Raw genomic sequence first — 22056 nt, 5'->3', positions numbered from 1 at the left:
TTTGAAATTATGCAGTTATGAACCACTTTTTATTTTATGTAAAATCTATCGGACTAATAATGTAAGAGGACAGTAAAGATTTAGAACACTAATTAGGTTATTGTCAGACTTTCTGTGCAAATAAATATCATCAGTCACACTCTTGCGCGAATCCTGCGCGGTCAGTTGTACTGCCGTCCACTAACTAAAATGTGGCTAAGTGACTAATGGTCAAATATACGTTTTAAATAGCATAAGATAGAGCATAAAATTATCTTTTAAAAACAGATACAATTAGTTAACGTGTCCGACTTATACGAACTTAAACAAAACGTAAACAGAAATATCATTAAACAATTTCAATATTCTAAAACTGGGTTGATTTTTTATGATATCTTAAAAAAATATTTTGTCACTTCGCCGCTTTTTAGTTAGCGGAGCTCTGGGTAATCAAAATTAATACATAACATAAAGATTTTGCACTAACATACATTTTTTTTACTCCACGATTCCCAGTACTAGCAATAAAGCGTCACATACCATTGTAAAGTACACATATTTTTCTATAAATCTAGCCATATATCATTTTTGTACGCCGTGGGTATGGTTCTTATACTTTGGTGGGCCATGATCTTTCTATAAGTTACAATGTCACTTAATGTTTTTCTAGGTTATTTTTTTAAGCGAAACCCTATAAGAAATCAGCTCTCAGCCGCTTAAAACTAGCTTCCAATAATTGACTTGCACGCAGCTATCGCGCTCACGCGACTTAAGTTACGTGGAGCGCGAACGCGAGAGAGAGCGCAACAGACAGAGCTATATGCGCGCCAAGGTGCACGAGCGGGACAGCGATAGTGAGCTCGAAGCCGCCGCCGCCAAACGCAAGGGCAGCCGCGGCAAACTCGCGGTGAGCCGCGTGTGAGAATAGAGAGACTCAAGACTTACTCTTGCATGGACATTTTTATAGCACTTGTTTATGACATTTGTGTCAACAGGATTTTTTGATTGTTAGATAATTATTAGGGTGCGTACAGATCTGGCGAATGCGCCGCGAACGCGCTGCATATGCGCTGCACTCGTATTGCATGCATACAGTTAAATACATATCACTATACGTTGCGCGTGAACGGCACGCGAACAAATAGCACTACGTAATGCACGTGCGCAGATCACGAGACTTTCACAAACAGGCGCATTTGTACGCACCCTTAAGGTTTCTTTTTCTATCGAATCGTCATTGATTGTGTCAAGGATTAGAATGTGTCAGGGTGTCTAATCTTGTTCTCCTTCCGTCATCCGAAACAATTACTGTTAAATAGGTAATACTCGACCAATTAAAAGACGCATGATGCAAATGAAGCTTCAAACTTGATTAAGTCTATTGATTTGGTCGTCGAGTTTTACTTATTTGACAGTAATTGTTTCGGACAGATGTGGGACCGAGAACGGGAGTAACCCCGCAGATGGTTAAACCACTCAAACAAAGCTCCTATCCCCCCACCTTTTAACCCTTTCATGGGCAGTGCTTAAATAGCTCACAAAAATGTCAGTACTTCTTTTACCATAGGTAGAGCTTATATTGGTCCAGTATAAAATATTCATATGTAAAGTCCAAAATAAATTTATTAAGTTCTTATGCTACAAAACGAGTAAGTCTGATAATTCATGCGACTACCCACGTCTCTGTAAGGATCTGAATCTATTGCCTCTAAATATTCGACGAAAAATCTTTGGTATTGCGTATATTCTAAACATTATTAATGATAATGTTGACTGCTTTGACTTATTGGGTGATATTTAGTTAATTGTACCTACTCGTTCTATGAGGCACTATCACCCTATTGCAGTTCCCTTAGCGAGAACTAACTATAGACAAAATAGATTTCTACGTAGAGCTAGCAAGAGCTTGGATAGTGTGCAGAGCAATCATGACCTGGAAGTTGATATATTCAATAGTAATGTTGATGCGCTAAAGCGTAAACTCACGGACATTCTATTTACTTAACTTTATTAAATAATTTGTGATTAGCTGCGTATTGGGTTGTTATATTTACGTAAGTGCACGTTGTTAAGAAATACTGTTTATTGTTCGTTTGTTTAATGCTCGTGTATGTTTGTCTGAAGCTATAGGTGGAAACCTGTAGTTGGATTTAAGTTTATGTTCTGATCTGCTTATGAGCTGTTGGTTTTCCATGGTTGGTTTTTATTTATTTATGAATAAATAAATAAATCATTGAAGTTTGTGCCAGTACGTTGTTGATAATTGTCTATGGAAAAGCAGTAGGCGGCAACTGCACAGAAAGCACTTGGACTTGTATAAAAAAGATTTTATTTCGTCTGAAATATAAACAAAGTTACATTACAAGATTAAGACTTTTCAAGTATGAAAATACTTGTATCATATACAGCGCACTGTAAAGCCCGTAGTTGGTTTTTTAAGGTCCATGTTGCGAAGCCGAGAAATCAGCTTAGCTGTTGTTTTTAAAATATAGGTTTGATAAAATTCCAGAACGATTAAGCTAGGCAGATTAATTGTTTTCATACAGATTAATTATTTTGTTAATAAACAAAATCATAGAAATAATATTTTATTACAATACCAAAGAAAATAGAAATCTTTTTCATGTAGATAGATTCAGTAAGGATGTTTTTTTTTTTAAATATATGAAATAAAATTCGCTTCAGCATCCAATGATGTTAAGGCCAAAAAATCAACATCCGCTGATGTGTAAAAATCCTGCATCACCTACAACATTGCCCCGTACTATCATATTTTAATATTTAATTTTTCGGTAAACGGTGTTATTCTCCATGAACGGGCTAAAAGGTCTAGCTGTAATTATGAGAAAGCAAAATCGAAACAAAGATGTTTTTACTACATTCATTGTGATCCTTGTAACAATACGAACACTAAATTGAAATATCGCGTAAGTAATTATTTATATTGTTTCTCTCTTGCATGGTCTTTGTCTTGAATGGATTGACCAATTAACACTGACTATCTGCTTTACACATTTGTAGGTGTAAAAAAGGTGTCACTTTCCCCAACAATTTTTACCCTGATAATCGTTACCCTTCTACGTCAAAAACTGCCTGAATACTTATTTTTTTTCTGATACTGTGTAAATGAACATCTCTATTCTCACTTTAGTAGGTTGTTTATGTGTTGAGTTGTTTTCGAACAAAGTATTTGGGTTAGATTGCTTCGCCGCGCTACTAGCAGATTTCAGTTGGGTGTTTAGTGTTTAGAATGTAGATGAGTAGATTTGTTGTGTATGTAAATTAAGTTGTAGTATCTAGATATGTTAATAATAATACACGATGCTCGATTGGGGACGCGTCAGTCACCGGTTCTTGAACCTGAATTCATAACCCCAGCTGACTGTGCCATTGCTGGAGAATACCTCACTTCCATTTACACAAAAACACCTACGTATAAGAATAAGTATGTCATTGTTGTTATTATAATTCTAAAAAAAATATGCTGCCCTTAATTCTAAACGATGGTTTAACTGTTCCGGAGGTCTACCACGAAACATGAAGCAACGTATTTGTGGATACCTTATTCCGAAACGTAAAACATCTAAACTTACTTTCAACGTAAAACTGACATTGGTAGTACGTATGAGCCTCGTTGCGGACGGAGTCACGTAGTGTCGTAATTCGTGTTAGATCTCCAGTTTTCATCAATAATATAGAAATACAGTTTAAACATAGATGACTGAATATAAAAGCAATAACAAATGGGAAAAAAACGATTTTTTTAAATCACAGTTACTACCATTAATTTAAATAGCATCAAATAAAGGAAATGCTGTAATTATTCTAACTATTCTTAATATAGAAGTGGAAAAAATGTTTTTCGTTTAATTTTCTATCTTTAACTAGAAGAAAAATATAAAAATGTGTTTGACTAGAAAAAGAATTTAATAAAAATTCATATTGTTAAAATATAACAAAATAATTTGTAAAACGTATGTAGGTTAAAATTGGAATGTTCTTTAGAAAATTAAAAATAAGTTGTTTAATCAATAACTTTTGTAACTATAGTGCAAAATAAGGTTGTTTGCATTATTAATATTAAACTTAAATAAAAAATAAACATAAATTAAAATAGAAAAAATAAAAATAAAAAAGAATAAAAATAAGAGAATAAAAAGAAGTTTTAGTCAATCCGTCTTCCTACTTGTTTAAATCTTTAAACTCAGATGGACATTTAGTTTTTTTTTCCACGTTGTGACAGTATTTGGCTATAGTGAATTTTCATCATGGGTCCTTACCTTGTTCTAGTTATAACTTTGAATGTTTATTTCTTGACATTCAAAATTCACCCCCTCGAGAACTACACAATCAAAATGTCAATGTAGTTTAAGTCTCATGTCGTAGCTTGTACCAAGCATGTACCCAGTGGTCTTTTTTTAGACAGTAGCTTATCTCATTACGTAGATTAGATAGAGTTCCTCTACCATGAGTTTATAGCGACATTTGCCGCTAGCGCCCGCGTCAAATTTTGACACATTTGTATGGCAAATTGTTCAGCGCCTCTAGCTGCCACAAGACGAAGCACTGTTTTGTTTACAACCATTATGCGTGTTCATAAGCGACAACGGTCACTGTAACTTATGGTTTATGGTAGAGGTATTGTGTCTCTATCATTAGCTTCTAGTGACAGTTGTACCTAAATATTTGACCGTTATTATTGTTACAAAGATAGAATAACACAAAGAAAAATTAATTCGCTCTGATTGAAATAGAAATAGAAACCATTTATTGCAACGCCACATTATAAAAAAGAAACACAAAAAAGTAATATAAATAAAAGCAAAAAATAATAACACAAAAACAACAGGCTGTGGCGTATGCAAAAGGATCTCATTCAGCTAACGCCACAGCCGATAATGGGCTGTGACGCGGGTTTTCAATGGACCGTAGCGAGTGAGTGATGGACGTGTGCGTCGCGAAATGAAGTAAAATAACTACATAAATACTTATGTAATATTGTAGGTATATATAATCCTGGCAGTTTACATACATATAGGTTATAAGTGTGCGTAATGTAACATCAATAACTTCCAATATTGTTATTAATACATTTGGTTGATTGTACTCGAACCAGCGTCAATTGCCGCTGAGGTGACTCGATCTGCAACTTGGTAAGAGCGGTTGCAGCTCTGTGCTCCCTGTGTAGTCAGATAGAAGGAATTTTTCTTTTGTGTTGTTCAATCTTTGTGTCACTAATAGTAACAAACTAGTGGAGTATTTCCACAAAATACGTATAAATATCATGGTAGTAAAAATATGTTATGACATGATAAATTCTACAGCGACCGTCTCTAGCACACAAGAGGAAGTAACGTTTTGTATACAATATTACGCGGTCGTTAGTCACTGTTATTGTACACTCATGGTAGAGGCACTAGGCATGTTGAAATTTACATGTCAGTTGTGACGCGCACTCGATGGAGGTAATTGTTTTTTTCAGTACAATTTGGTGGAAAGTTTTGTTTTTAATTAAAATCGATTAATGTACGTGTTACATCACACGTTATTTAAATTATCAAGTGTTAAAGAGAAGACATTTCCTGTTCTATAATTACTAGAGGGCACCCAAAACAACCAAGTCTGAATCGATTTAGACTGTGTTAAAATCCGCCGAATCTGGGATATGAGAATTTAAGAGCCCCGAAGTGCATTACCGCAAAGATGACAGTATTTTCAAAAAGAAGTGTTTTAATTATTGCACAATAGCTAGTTATCTATTTACATATGTTATCTGCTTATCATAGATCTCAGAGAGAACAGTGCCGCAGCACCGTTTAGGTAAATAAAAAGACTGAAGCAACAAATATTTAAATAAATTACAGTCCTAAGATAAACAATTACTGTATCAAAGTGGTGTATTATTTGAATTTTTCTGTTTTTGGATCACAATTGCCACGTGATAGAGAAGCGGATCTATTGGATTTAGTTACTCAATATTCTGTGCATATGTCTTATATACAATGTGTGTTGCAGCAACGCAACTTGAAGCAGAAGTTTGCGGCGCTGCTGCGACGGTTCCGAGTGCCCGAGGAGTTGGCTGAGCGAGGCGCTGCTCGGGACACGCATCATGCACAGAGGGACATCGATGAACTGTTTCAGGTTAGTCTTTGAGAGTACAGAGATAGTGTATAACTTGTGCAAAGAGAATTTTGTGATTTATATGAAAGGTCTGAATAGACCCAGATAAATATAAAGGTGGTTTTCCACCGGCGAGGTGAGACGAGGATAGAAACTTGTATGACAAAATTTTAATTCACTCCTAGCCCATCTTCGGTGGAAGTGATCTGGATTGACAATGGCGAGACGAGAATTGCAATATTTTTTTATGTAATATTGAGCCGTATTGCTGTCTACATAATAGTATTATACTCTTTAACGGAAACACGATTTCTTGCGCGAGCTCGCGTGATCGTGGTTCACACGAACTCGTGAATCGCGAGATTGTGGGTTACTTACGAATTGTGATTTAATAAAAGATGTTTCATCTAATTCTTCTTCCGTTAACATATTTATAGTCATAATTTACGGGACTGTTACTTCTGCCACGTATTTATCGCTAGATGGACTGAACGGCACCGAATCTTCTGACTTTGCATTTTCGCTCGCGCGACCTATCAATGGCGATTTTTGGTGGAAATAGGCTGGCGAGATTCCTATTCTCGTCTCGTCACGTCTCGCCGGTGGAAACCTGCCATTATACCTACGATCAAGTAAACGCTCAGTGTTTATTATAATGAAAGTGTCGCATTAAAATTTAGCACTATCTATATTCAGTAATACTCTATATGGCCATAGAGTGTTATTAGAAAAATACTGCATTTGTCATATAAAGTTTGAAGTTCCTTACCTATTTATGTGGATACGATTGGTCTGGATTTCAGAAGGTACCTCTGTATTGGTCCCATTTCCATTTTAAGAAAATATTTCAGCTCTAAGGGTAGTGGCAAACCAGGGGATGAATCCGGTTTCGCGCACTTTCCTGTAACCGATTTCGATAAAACTTGGCAAATGTATGTAATTCCGCGAAGTTTTGTGGTCTTTTTTTTTAATAAAAACGTTACAATTATCATAAAAAATATTTTACGTACCCATACATTATACCTAATAAAGCCGTGTGATCATTCGTCAGAACTCAGTAGTGCTTTTATAACATCCATGTTATAAATGCACTTTTGTAATAAATAAAAAAAATATAATTTTTTAGTAATACTGAAGATGCGGATTTGTTAAAGAAGGCATACGTATATTATGACTGCATGTCGCAATTAGCAAAAATAGCTCTATCTACTCCGATAACAGTCATTACACCGCTGTTTATGTTTAGGTGACAGTGTTGTTGACTTTCTATGCGGCTCATCCATGCCTTACTTTCTCAAGCCCGTATCTTAAAAAGAGCGATTATTTAGGACATGGCAAAACGTCCTATTTATTTCAAATTTCTTATCAAGGGTGTTAATTTGAATGCATTACTTCAAGAATAGGTAAAAGCCAGTGTGTGAATATGAAGGAAATGTGATGTGAAATCATCCTGCAAAATTTGTATATACAATCCATTATTAACCGACTTTAAAAAAGGAGGAGGTTTTCAATTCGACTGTATGTTCTTTTTTTTGTATGTATGTTACGCGATAACTCCGGTATTTGTGAACCGATTTTTATGATTCTTTTTTGTTGGAAAAGGGGTACTTCCATTGTGGTCCCATTTCATTTTGAAGAAAATCATCCACCTCGAAGGGTGGCTGTTCACGCATGATGATTCATTTTCATAAATAGCGCCTAACATTAATTTAGGAACAATTACTTTAATGGTTGATTTTGCTATTTCTCCGAGATTTTTTCTCTCAATATACTTTGAGTATTGAGAACCGATTTTTATTATCTCCAGTGTCAAGTCCTGTATAGTGGCGAACTAGGGGATATTTCAATAAAACTTAGCAAACAGACGTAATTCCACGTACTTTTGAGGTCGGTTTTTTTAGTACTCTGTACTGAGATTATTTGCATTTATGTAACTTTGTGCATTAAAATGTACGAGTTTGAGAACGTAAGGCGACGTCATGTGACCCAAATATCTTCGAACTATAATTTTGGTATCACAATTATATGCCGTGAAGTACATTTGAAAGAAATAAATAAACAAGAAAACTGTTTATTGTACAAACACAGACACGCACTAAACAAAAAAATACTGACAAAAAAAAAGAAAAAAAAAATTAAAATAATTTATATGAATAAGCGGGAATTACTCAGCTTTAGCCACAACCGGTTTAAAAAAAAAACCCGTGTCGTGGCGCTATTTTTTTTACGAACTTATTCTGGCCGCGAAGAAGCGTTCGTGACTGCCGTTTGTGTCTTGCTCGCACACACTCCCAAATATGCAGTGCGAGGGAGAGATAGAACATCAAGAGACCTATTGACCGAACATCAAGATGCTCAAATCTGTGCCGCTTGTTTGTCAATCTTAGAATAGAATAGAACACGTTTATTTGCCAGAATACAGTAATGATAAAGGTCTTAAGTAAAATTAGGTACATTGTATTCAACATGCAAGCAGATGTGCAAATATTAATTTCATATTCGATGTCTATTGTTAATTGCATTTCAAATTATTGTAATTTTGTATTTGCAAATCCTAAGTATTCTTTATTACTATAGAAGCAATGCGTCAAGAGCCATTTTGTCAATTGTAATTTAAAAGTATGTCCTTGTAACAATTTAATTTCATTTGGGAAATTGTTGAAAATATTATACACATGTTGAAACAGTTTTTCTTATAAATTACTTTATGGCAACGATGTTGGTGCAAAAGACTCATATTTTTTGTTCTAGTTTGGCTTTGATTAATTTCACCACGTGTTTTGAAATATTGAGGATAAGTTTTGACAGATATACCTAATGTACATACATGCGTCGCAAAGGTTAGTTAGTAGGTTAGTTTTATCAACAACGGTTTACAGCTGTCGTCGAACCAAAGTAAGTTACCAATGAAAACGTTGATTAACCTTGCAGGAGTTGGAATCCCTATCCTGCGGCGAAGGTGAGGACTCAGGACCTGATCAAATGGACACGATTAGCATTGGGTCCACTCCGAAACCTTCGCTCCGGCCTTTCTTCAGCAGCTCACGGAGCCTTGCCAATCAGGAACATCACAGGCATTCTAACGGTAAGTAGTTAAAGCTTGACCTATGCTTTGTGAAATGAGGAGTTGGCTTTTAGTCCATGATTATTCTATCGTCCATTAGAATATTATTATATTATCTCACATTTCTTATAACAGACCATAGACATAGAATTCACTTAAACTATAATCAGATAGATACTCCCTTCAGTCTCGTAAATATGTATATTTTTACCAAAAGAAAAGGTTTCCTCTTTCCGAATACTCGAATCCAGTCATTCCCACTAGGGTTACCATTTTACTCCTATCGATTCGACACAAATCAAACCGATGATAAATTTTCTATAAAATGCATATTTTTAACGAATTTAGATTTAAATCAAAAATTGATAAATATTTGATTGATATAGAACATTATACTTTAATCCGTTTAGCGCTTTTAGGTTGTTCCTGAAAAATGACAAATAAATATAGTCACAGATTCATTTAAGGGGCAATGAATACGCTTCTATAATAAGAGTTCCGTTGATATTCAAAATTTGTCATTTACGGGGCTTAAAACTATAATGAAGCAAAAACTTTATACTACAGGTTTATTTTTAGTTAGTTAGGTTTTGCGTACTTGGATGACAACGTGTGACCCGTTTAGCTCTTGCAGGTAGTCTCGATCTATGATGTTTGAAATAAATATTGTAAATGTGTACAAATGTTTATTTACAAACCCTAAAGGTTCTTGCTCGCTCTTCTCAAGGAAATCTGCCTTATAAATGAGTAAAAGTATTGAATCATTGTTGCAATTTCAACTGTAATTTGCTTACCTATGGATAAAAGTTACTTTTTATTTTGATTTTGAATATGTTTCATATTTTTTATAGACTAAGAGCCAATTTTTCATAAATAGTTCACTTCATTTAGGATACAGTATAATAGCACCTGGAGTATCACGTAAATAAATACAATGATTAGTAAATAATTGTATTTCAATGGGGAATTTCATGAAGTCCTTTCACACAATGTCTGACTAGTTAAAATTGAAACCTCGCAATGTTAGAGATATTTTAAAGAATTAAATTTTTCTATTCACAACACGTATAGTTTATATGGAAATTGAATATAGAATTAAGTTACCATTTCAGGGAATAGAAACTTATCAGCTTTTACATGATTTGACAGAGTGTATATATATGATGACAAATCTGGCAAAATAGCGCGGTTGAAATTTTGAAATTATGCGCACTAATGCAGTTGATTGTGCGCTTTTTTTAGTGCCAAGTCTATAATTAGGATAGTTTCTGTACATTAGTAACAGAACAACGAAATTAACTTTGAAACACTACCCAGAACATCCATACCAGGACCAATTTGTTCCCTGACGCTATAACTTAGGACTTTTCAAGGCGAGAGTGAAACGTTGAAGCGTTATAATTATAGGTGTGCATGCTAGCGACGGGCGATAATTACTAAAAATAATCGAATTATTCGATTATAAGCATAATCGAAATAATTCGATTGTAGATACCAATTAGTTATGAATTCACTTTTTGATTGTTGATCAAATATCGATTGTGAATGGAAATAGTTTAGAAAGAGTTTAGATTGTTATTAAATTAGTAATAGGATCGATTGGTACTAAATAAATAATAGGATACTTTTTTAAATATTTCGTATCATAGTATATGGAGGACCCTTTTTTTAGACACCGAAAGTTTAATTAGTAATTACTAAATTCATAACTATATTCGATTATTTTTCGGTAAAGACGACTAAATCGAAAATCGTTTATAGGATAGTACAACTATCGATTTATTCAATATTTTTAGTAACAATCGCCCATCGCTAGTGCGTGCTCCAACGTTGATCTCATTGTCACCATTCATCAGTTGAAATGGAGGTCAAATGCGCACATAATTTAAACATGAAAAAAGCTTGAAAAGTTCGAGCCCTCCTTACCCAGTGCCCATTGTGCAAACCGTCGGGTCATCGAAGTTATTTATTTTATAAAGGACACAGACTTAGGCTGCCTTTCCACCAGAGATGTGGGACGTAACGTTGCAGTGAGCGAGGAAAAATCCACCAATAGGATTACTTCATTTTCCTAGCCTCGCTTAGCGCAGCTCCGGTGAAAAAGTGTTAGCGGAGTTATTAAGTATTTGTACATACTTAATAGCGAGAAATGTGTGCGAGGGATGCGGGCGAGGAATGTGTGCAACGGTGTAGGAAACTACAGCTACTGAAAGTGTGACACTAACTGACATATCGCCACCGCTCACCCCATCACACCGTACCCCGCCGGCGCATAGTTGAAAAGACTTCGTAACGCATCCTCGCACAGCTTTGGTGGAAAACATCACACCGTTTCACAGCGTCGCTATATATCCTCGCACCCCCTCGCTTCCTCGCATATCTCTGGTGGAAAGGCAGCGTTAAGCCAAAAGGTAGTGTTAGTCTAACTATTATTAATTACAAACTGTAACTTTTACGCATTCTTGTTACGGCTGAACAAAATTGCGCGCGCTTTATTCAGTCGCGGAATTTCCGCCATATTTGTCCCTTGCTTTCATAAAATTCATTTCCAAGTCCTTAACTCGAATGATGCATATAAGTCTTGACATCGCATTACAAAGAGCATCTTGCTTAAATTTTGTTTTGCATACTTATCTAAGTACATACACTATAACGACAATGCCTACATTATATAACATACATGTTATAATTTTTTTTTTGTGTTTTTGTTTTTGCTGTGTACATAGTGTAGTTGCATATGTGTGCGACGTGGATTAACGACTAAACGGTTGTTTGAAAAGCTACTATTTTAATAGTACAATAAATTATGTACGGCGAGGGCTTTAATGGACCAAACATTTGTAATTGCTGTTCCGCCAGTGTGGCATACAATGTTTTTCATCACTCTTGCGAGGAAGTTAAAAAAAAAAAGAAAAATAGATAGGAAATGAGTCTATTTTTTCGGATCTAAGTCGCGTTAAATGTAAATTAGTCGTACGTAGCCATAGTCATGTAATTTATTTTATCAATTTATTAAATGTTATTGGAATAATTTCAACAGATGGAATTATTAATTTTCGATGTTTATCGTGTCGGTGGTGTGATTGTATTGGTTTATGTTACAAAAACAATGTGTCAACAAGGCCAGGTTAAACATCAGTACCACGTGGCTCACACAAGGATTAAACTAAGCCAGTTCCTTCCACGCACTGTTGTTGTTCCGACAATATTGTTATATGTTCTGTTTCCTATTATTGTGTGTGGTAAATAAATGGTTTAAATGGTTAATGGGTCCCATGATCACAGTTGATTTAGATTCGAAAAAATACGTTCATTTCCTATGTGTAACAATGGCGAAAATTAGGTTTTCGCGAACGCGATGGGAAAAATAAACTTGGAACAAAATTTTAAATTACTCAAAAAAAACTTACATTAAAGCGATATATGTAAGTGTGTTTCAACACACAGAAAGCGGGTGCGGGTGCATGTTGTCCTTATGAATACACGGAATTCGACCCGCCGCGGTCCCGACCCGCACCCGCTCTCTGTGTGTTTCACGCTTTAAACATATTTTTGCTTTTACTTTACTTACGAATAAAACAAAATAGAAATAAATTTACGTAAGCTGTGAATCTTATATAAATGATAAATGTAATAAAGCCGACTGTATTTATGTAAAATAATCATAGTTCACCTTTATATAGTCCCATTACTGGGCATAGGTCTCCTTTCACAATGAAAGGGCTTGGTTTCAACGCGCGTCCGATTGGGAACTTTACACACATCATTAAATAGCTTTGCAGACGTGTGCAGGTTTCCTTAGGAACCGAACCGCTAAAATTAAATTTCGCTTTTCTTTCGCAAACCAAGCGCAGGCCAAACCATTTAACTACCATGGTTGGTATTTATATTAGTTTTAGTAAATACAATCAAAAGGTTTTCGAGGTCACGCCATGTCGGCAGATCGTGTAGAAATAATAGAAACCATTACCTGCCTAGGGCCGCATGATAAAAATATCGCCTAAATTTACTGCATGTTATACTTACTAGCAAGTATGATGAAAAATAAATAAAGCATTATGCCAGAAAATTACACAAATGGATACATCGTCCCCTTCAGCACTAGTGGACAAAGTTATTTACATGGTTCGTTTCAAAATTGTATGTCCTACGTCGCGATTTTAACAGTTTGAAAATTGGGCGTTAAACCCGTTCGTTCTTTCACCTATTTGGTGTTCACAAGTTCATGAAATTGTTGATCGTAATTCACACTGACTTTTTGTTTAGAGTCAAATGTTATTTTTTGTTTTTGATTGGTGGGTCACAATGTGGCATCTTGTGTCAGATGGACGCATTTTCAAAACGACTTGCACAGTATCAGATGAAATACGTAAAAAACTATAAATTTGATAATTTGTCAGAATTATACAATCCGATAAAAATTTATCAAAGACGTAGTTGACATAGCTCTTTTTCTAAGAAAACTGGCTGTTATAAGAACGTTTCAAAACAGCAAAGTGGCAGACAGTTACCATTCGTAAATTTATAAAGATGACCATGAGAAAATGAACTACCCATAGTGTATCCTTGTGGACCAGGGAGGTGAACCTGAAAAGATTAGTAGAGTAAAAAAGATTTCGGAAACCATTAAATATTCTCGAAAAACGAGGCCCCGGTATAAAGAAAAAGGTCGTAATCCACGAAGCAGGCATGTGTATAGCGTGTGGGCAATTGGGCATGCGCAGTGACGCGGCACGCCAGCCTCGCCAGCGCCACCGAGCTGAGCTCCGCGAGAGATCGCCCCTTGCACGTCTTGGCGCTTACAGGTATGAATATTGGACGAAATAGGATCTCACAATGGTTGTTATATTGCCTTTTTTCTTCTAAGGACTTTGACCTTTTATTATTTGCTCCTGCACACATATACTTCAGAGTATCCCGCGTGCTAATAAAGGCTCTTAAAACACCGTAGTGTAGGATAAGAAATTTGGAGAACTGATGACGTAGCTGTCGAAGATTCTATAACCGCGTGTCCAAATCTATTGCCCGCGAAGCTCTGGACAGTGAGTACATCCCTGAGGGTCGCCATTTCTCGCAGAACTAATAAATAAATTCAAGACTCGAAAAAATTAGGACACGCTGGTCGAAACTATTCTACGTCGTGCCGTGGTGTCGAGGAATCCAAGTTCTAACATCTTGTAATATACAAGACTCGTTTACGTCTTGTAAGGTGTTTGTTACCGCAAATTGATAAAGTTATGATAGGAAAAAACTTGAAATTCGATGAAAAAAATATTGTGCCGTACTAAATCTTATCGCGGACCAGTTGATTCGTATGAGAAGTAAATTTATTTCAAATATAAAGGTTTCTTCGACCTAAACCTGCCCTGTTTGCGACACCAAACAACATTATCAAAGGTTTGCTTCCAAATTTCCAACTACCCAACATGCTGCATATTCCGGCTGATGACTGGAGAACAAGATGACGTCATGGCAATAAACTATTATTGTGAATTGATATATCGTTTTGAATGGCAATACAACAATCATTAACCATTGATACTGTTAAAACCATGAAGAAATTTTAAAAACTTCCAATATTCTATGTTATCTTGTCAATAGGTATTTCTTCATGATCTTGACCAGTGTTTTTAATACCACTATTAGTAAGCTTTTGTATGTCTTGTTATGTTTTGTTTCTTCAGTACTCTCATTAGCTTTTCTATCATCTAAAATAATTCTATACTCTATTTTTGTTGCGACTTTTATAATACGCAACTACTTAACGGGACCTTTTCACTGTCCGACATATTGGTCGATAGAGTTGGACAAAGCTTATCGATATAGTTGCAATACTGTTTCTCTTTGTCAGTCTACATATTCACTAATAAATGGGCACCTTTATGTAATATTGAAAGCATGACTGCATGCTGTGTTCTTGAATTACGAAACTGACTTGAAAATTGATTTGGTTGAATCTTCAACCTCACGATCTGATTTCCAAATATCACAGTATGTTTCAGATGTTTTTATGTATTTTCTTTTGTGGTGGCAAGAATTTTCCCAACAACATATAAACAATTTGTGTTCTTAGATTTCTTGGAATCTTTTTCAAATTTTGCTTTAACATGGAACCTTTTGTAACCTTTCATATATTATGTTAATAAAATCCATAAAAAGTTTAAGAAACGTTTAAAAATACTTGCCACAACAGTATTTCAACACAAGCGTTCCCCAAGGACCCTATCTTGAACCGCAACCTTACCTAATGCACAGAGTCAGAAGCCATCCGAAGCTCGGCAGGTGACGAGCGAGGTAGCGAGGGTAACAGTGACGGCGACATCACAGCAGACCCGCCTGTCTCGGGAGCTTCTGTGTCAAGCTCACCGCCTAATGATACTAAGGTGTTTGAGAAGGTAAAGACTTACTAGAATATTGCTAAACTGGAAGGTTGGGATTCATAATAATAATTATGGTCCTGGGTAAAATTAATACGTGAAATGGTAGCAATTGGGCATGCTTATGCTTGTGCTTAAGCTTATGCCATCAATTTAGAACACATTCTTAATTTAAACTAGCATAGCGGTCACTCTTCAGACTTCTTTTTCTTGTGAAACCGCCTTCTACTTTGGCAGAATGATGAAAAAGTTGAATGCGTTATATAATCTTCCTCATGACTTAATCATTGTTATAGTATAGTATTAGGAATTAATTTTTCAGGACAACGTATATTTTTTGCAGCACGCCATGTACTTTAGCTCGCGTCAATTTGTATGATATAATAATAAATTTGTAACGAATAAAAAAATGTACTAGAGTCAACAAAATTCAGCCCGTGTAACGAAATCTGTTAATTATCACAGTGTTAGTGGCGACATCTGGTGGAACATGTCTGTACTACTAATAATACGGCGTGCCATATCGTATTGACAAGAGTGTAGCAATTAATAATAGACTTTACTATCGTGGTCCGTGTCACGTAATTAGTTGGCTCTATTTTGTTCTTTATTCATAAAAGTGCTGTCTAGAAGACGTCGTACTATTGCTATGAAATGACCCTTTTCGCTCTCGTCCAATTAGTATGTGAATCAAAATATAAAGAATATAATATATTTTATTTACATTATGTTTGCACGAGTCCAGTACCTAAACAAAGTAGAAGCTTGTGTTATAGGATCATAACAAGTAACGATTTTTCAATAAAATTTTGGAGGGGACAAATTCAAAGCTTATGTAAATAATTTTAATTGTATCAACTGAGATATATAGTTGTGTGTGTTAGTATTTTGGGCCGTCTTAAGAATTTGTTTTAACTGTAATCGGTTAATATAAGGTTACTTTTCACTGTACAATAGTTAGTACATATTAATGAAAAATAGTGCACTAATGGGTAAAAAATGTTTAGGAGGATAAACGGTCGCGGCTATTCCGTAGCGCGACCAGTGGCGGCAACTTGACTCCCGGTGCCATTGGTCGTAAGAAAAACTCACTCGTGATTGGTGCAGAGAGACCGCTGTCGGCACACGAGTTGCCGGCTCAGAGTCCGACTGCACTTGAGGTATGTATATACATATATCGCACCCCTCATGCAAGAATGGCATAAATGAAGTTAAGTCAAAAATGTTTAGTGCTCCATTGGATACAGAAAAATATAACCTACATTCTCTCCAATTCTTGTGACTCTATCTTAGTCGGTCTCTGAAGGATACGATTCGAAATGAGGTTAAGCGACAGAAAACCGAGGTCATCGAAATAGCTGGTAGATAAATAAATAAATAAATAAGCAAGCTGTGGGCTTGTCATATCTCTCTCTCTAGCCTGATGGATAAGCGGAGGACCGGGTAAATTGGCGCACATTGGGAGAGGCCTTTTTTATTTTTTTTATTTTTTATGATACGGAACAAGACTTGCGCCTGGAGGTTGCGCTTGATCATAGCAGTTGCAGTGCCACTAAAAACTTTAAATCGCGAAAATGTTAGGAGAACTGCCACTGCGCCACTACTCTTGTGCCTGTAATTTCACTAGCACCCTTACCCATGATGATGGGCTTCACTTCCCTTTATAGTCGTCACAAAATAAGAGGCACGTTTTGACACTTGTCAATGCGACGTAAATAGGGATGTGGACTAAACGTATCGGTAACCATGTTAGACGATTCTCACGAGAAATCGATTCGAAATTTTATGACTTTGTGGTAGTTTGGATTATTTTTCGGGTCAATGGTTTTCAGTTCTAGATAGAACAATTAACATTTACTTAAGCAATATAGAGTTTATATGTAAATAATAAGTAAGTATTTTAAATGACAAACTGGTGGTTTTTTTTTGGTTGTTTTGGCTTCTGGTCCACTGAGGATAATTTTGCCAGTGTTCGGGTTGAAAGATACACTGTTTATATCAAGATTGCCAGGAACGCACTCACGCGACGATGATCGGTTGTATCATCCTATGGACAAAGACAAAACATGAGGTTATTTTACCAACTACTTTGTAGAGAACCTGGTTCTTAAGTGTAGTTACATTAACAGAGTTCACGAGGACAACCTGTAGTTAAATTATAAACTTCTGAATTATAACAAAAAAAGTTAAAAAAGTTTCAATTTTTAGTCACTTTCATCGGAAGATGAGCCAAAATCATCAGTTAACATAGTATCAACTGCATGTATAATATTCGATCATATTTTTAAGTGAAATTGAATAGACTCAGTAAGGTTTGGCGTTTCATTAGTTACAACAATGTTATTTAAAAAATAAGGCTCAGGACGTAACTGTTTTTAAGACGTTTCGGACTAACTGAAAATTCCATTGTATTTTGAAATTCGTCTGAAAATAATACTTGAAATTTGTTCTAAATGCTTCACTAAAATTAATGTATTTTTTTTTGTTAAACCCAATAAGTTAATAATTGTTTGTTGATTGCATTGAAAGTTACATGCTTATTTATTTGTCAAATTGGGCCTCTTAAATTGTTACGACTTTATTAATAAAGAACCTGTCCATTTTTCAGCCCCGTCGTACAATAATGGAGCAAGTGACTCGGCTTCTCGGCGAGGAAGGCCCGGTGCCGGAGTGCATTGCGATCGCGCCCGCAGGTGCCGCAGCAAGCGCGTTCCACGCAATCGGAGTGCCTTGCATCGTCGTACCATCGCCTCACGCGCCTGACGCAAGGCCTCTGCTCACTGCGCTGTATTCTAAGACCGCTAAACAGTTAGTCACATTTCGATGCCTTACTTTCTCAAACTCGCATCTTATAAAGAGTGATTATTCAGGAGACGACAAAACTTTCTATGTATTTCAAATTTCTTATCCAGGGTGTTAATTTGGATGCATTACTTTAAGAATAGGTAAAAGCCAGTGTGTGAATATGAAAGAAATATGATGTAAAATCAGCCTGCAATATTTGTACATACAATCCATTTTTTGCATTTCAGTAACTTTGTGTTTTAGGATACGAGTTTGAGAAAGTCAGGCGACAATTTACTATTAAATTTTTTTTGTGAAATAACTCACTGATTATGATTAATTAATACAAAGATCGAACACACAGAACAATTTTCTTCGACCCGATGGGACTTGAACCCACGCCGTACTGCACCGTAGTGTTGCTCCTACCAACTGAGCTAGGAGTCAAGTTATTGAGTTGTCGAAATTCGCCTATGTATTTTTGTTAAAGATCTTTGTACTGGATTTTTCCGGAATTTTGCGCAGCTAGTGACATCTAGTGAGAGATTCGTTCTGTATAGCTTTGCTCTACCTCAAAGGTTACCTAGAGGAGATCGCTCTTCGATAATGGTGCTTTTGCCGCATTAGTTCTAAGTTGTTTGTGTACTGTTTTTGTTCTTGTCTGTGAGAAATAACGTGTATAAATATTTATCTATCTCATTGGGATAGGCAGGACTATCTACCGCCTTTTTGCGTGATCTTGACACTTACTGTACATATTCGTTACGTGATCTTTGCCTACCCCAATGGAAATCCTAAGGCGTATGTAGGATACTGAAGCCTCTCGTGTGCAAAGCGTTAAAAAAGTGACAGTAAGTACAGAACGCAAAATGCAATGTGCGCAGGAGTTCCCGCCGGTCTAGCGTGCGCGTGGTGGTGGTGGGCGGCGACAGCGCAGCAGCGGCCGCCCTGCGCGCGTACACCGAGCTGGCTGCGCGCAGGCCGCACGACGCGCTGCCCATCCGCTTCTACATCATACCTTATGGTAAATTCCAGTATAATAGTAATAATATTTTATTTATAGATATATACATAAACGTATTACATCTCGAGGAGAACAAAAAAAAATCAAGGTATACAACACAATCGTATTTAAACATGTGCGGTTTGGGTAAGAGTTAGAATTCTCTATACAATGTATAAAAATGTACAACCATACACGAGGAAACATTTCGTGCTTATATTGTCATACATACTCGTAAATTATATCATTTTTGGATCATTATACGACACACTGTCCCACAGTGTACGCACGTGTTCTCTAAAAAGAGTGTTTAGGCCTTAGTCCGCTAGCTTGACCCGATGCGGGTTAAGAATTTTAATCCGTGTTCACATTTAGAGATTCTTTAAGTCTTTTGAATCTCAGTTACTATACGTATTGTAACAATAATAAATATATGTGTTAATGTTACCAACCTAGTTTACTTATTTAACTACGTAAACAGGTGTAATCTGATTTACTTATTTACTTACGACGTACTTAGACAGGTGACAACTGACATTATTTATGATCGTCCACGGTTTACATCCAAACCTACTTAGTAGATTATAACTAAAACATTTATATTTTACAAGAATCATTTAGTTCAAGAATATTTAGTTCATCCTACTTATAACTAACGCTCCAAGATCATATCTTATTATCGAACTTCATTCCTAGTAATGCCTGGAAATGAAAAGAGATATGACGACACATAATAATGTGTTGTAAAATCTCTTCCCTTCCGTGTTATTACGTGTCCTACAATCTCTTTTTAGTCCCAATGATTATGTATCCTACAATCTCATTTAAGTCCCAACTATTATGTGTCCCACAATCTCTTTTGAGCCCAAATGATTATGTGTCCTACAATCTCATTTCATTCCCTGTTATTATGAATCCTACAATCTCTTTTTAGTCCCAATGATTATGTGTCCTGCAATCTCATTTAAGTCCCAACTGTTATGTGTCCCATAATCTCTTATGAGTCCTAGTTATTAAGCACTTATTACTTACTTAGCTAGTTATTAAGCACTTTCAACCGTGGTATCTCCATCAAGTATGAAGAAGTCAATGTGGGCCACTCTTGCGCAGGTCCGAGCGCCGTGGCGCGGCACCTCGCCGCGTGCGACGGCGGGTACGCGATGCTGTTCGGCGGCGACGCGTGGCCGGCACTGTGCGAGCGAGCGCCCGATTGCTGCTTGCAGGATGTAGCTGACATGTCCAGCCGCATCGCCAGGTAATGTCTTTTTAGTACACTGTGTCACAAGGGCGGTAAGTAGGTAATTACGAACAGGGCGAGATTCAAACTGTAATGGCCCGAACGTTTGTAATTGCTTTGTCGCCCGTGTAGCGTACAATGGTTTTCATCACTTTTTCGAGGAAGTATAAGTTTATTGTATGTATAGTTTATTCCTATAATATTTACAAAGTGTCATTGACCTTGGTAGGTCAAAGCAATGTGTTAAGTATCTCACAAGTAAGTCTTATATGAAGAATAAAATGTATTTTGAGCATTAAAACTTTAGCTTTGGCTTTACATACGTAAAGCATAAAACGTCAAATCTTTTGAACCTACGTACGATGACATATATAATTTTCAAATATTATTCATGAGTGTATGTAAAAAAGTTCATATTGTTCATACACCTCTATATAGGGTTATAACTGCATGTGTGACCGAACGGTTACCATGCCGAACTGCGACGCAGAGGTCCCAGGTTCGATCCGAGAAATATTTGTATGGCCTACATGTATTTCTCTAGTGAGTTTGGGTGTAATTTGTGGTTGTCTATGTGTCCAAGGCACCCGCGACACCAGGGTTTCCCTAGTGCGGAGTTGGTTGAGTGTGTGCGTTATTATTATTTGTAAAATACTAACAACCTCCTAGGACTATATTGTTAATACAAATAACAATAACTTAAAACATTTTTTTTATATAATACCAATTGACTGGACGAACAAGTCGTGCGCCTGGTTGTAAGCGACACGCCTATTCCATAACCAGTTGTAGTGCCACCTAGAGCTTTTAATCGCAAAGATGAGCACTGCCACTGTGCCCGCCACTCTGAAACAGTTGACAAGTCCCATGTGCCTGTAATTTCACCAGCACCCTTGCCCTTCGAAACCGAACCGCAGGTGGCAGTACTTCCCTGGACGAACTCTTTCTCAAGGAGCTCTACTATTAAATCATCTTTGTTTACAGGTATCTGAACAGTATCGGCCCTCTGAACAACGTGCCTATTGGTGAGGCAATGGTGGCATACCGAGAGAAGTCTGGCGATGAAGACGCAAGCCAGACTTTTGTACCTTTTATCGCGGTAAGTTGAAGATATCTATATCAGTGGATGCTGAGTTCTTGACACCGGCGATTGTGGCATGGTCGAGAAATGCCGCCTCTTTCGTTTCAAAACTCTAAGGGTCTTCATGTGCGACGCGGATGATGCGGTAATAAAGATAATATCTCTAAAAATGGCGCGCTGTTTCATTCGGTGGTGTGGGGAAAAACAGCAAAACATCTAATTATAAAACAAACGGAATCAATTTTCATCGGTAATTAAATATTAAATATGTAATTTTGCAATTTCCGTCTTTTATAGCAAAGCTCAAGTGAACTGGTCGAATTGAAGTGAAACAATCGACGACACCCATTGACGACACTCGTCAATTGGTTCGAATTCAGGCTGTCCATTCAGAGCGAAGTGTCACATTAA

The 22056-nt window shown here is 36.5% G+C and overlaps 1 protein-coding gene across 1 annotated transcript in view; it reads left to right on the top strand.

The window, feature by feature from the left end:
* LOC113226473 (phosphofurin acidic cluster sorting protein 1) overlaps nucleotides 1–21839 on the top strand; it is a 252829-nt gene extending 230990 nt beyond the window's left edge. Inside the window, exons 6-14 of the mRNA XM_026459104.1 lie at nucleotides 5995–6120; nucleotides 9031–9184; nucleotides 13888–13968; nucleotides 15419–15558; nucleotides 16548–16700; nucleotides 18149–18348; nucleotides 19209–19348; nucleotides 20438–20582; nucleotides 21549–21839. Of these exons, the coding sequence (XP_026314889.1) occupies nucleotides 5995–6120; nucleotides 9031–9184; nucleotides 13888–13968; nucleotides 15419–15558; nucleotides 16548–16700; nucleotides 18149–18348; nucleotides 19209–19348; nucleotides 20438–20582; nucleotides 21549–21672 (1263 nt within the window). The 3' untranslated portion in view covers nucleotides 21673–21839. The remainder of the gene's footprint in view (nucleotides 1–5994; nucleotides 6121–9030; nucleotides 9185–13887; nucleotides 13969–15418; nucleotides 15559–16547; nucleotides 16701–18148; nucleotides 18349–19208; nucleotides 19349–20437; nucleotides 20583–21548) is intronic.
* The last annotated feature ends 217 nt before the right edge of the window (nucleotides 21840–22056 follow it).

This window comes from Hyposmocoma kahamanoa, unplaced genomic scaffold (assembly GCF_003589595.1).
Source record: "Hyposmocoma kahamanoa isolate Upper Pololo Valley unplaced genomic scaffold, ASM358959v1 192, whole genome shotgun sequence".
Classification (NCBI taxonomy): domain Eukaryota; kingdom Metazoa; phylum Arthropoda; class Insecta; order Lepidoptera; family Cosmopterigidae; genus Hyposmocoma; species Hyposmocoma kahamanoa.
This window is presented reverse-complemented; position numbering and strand designations above follow the sequence as displayed.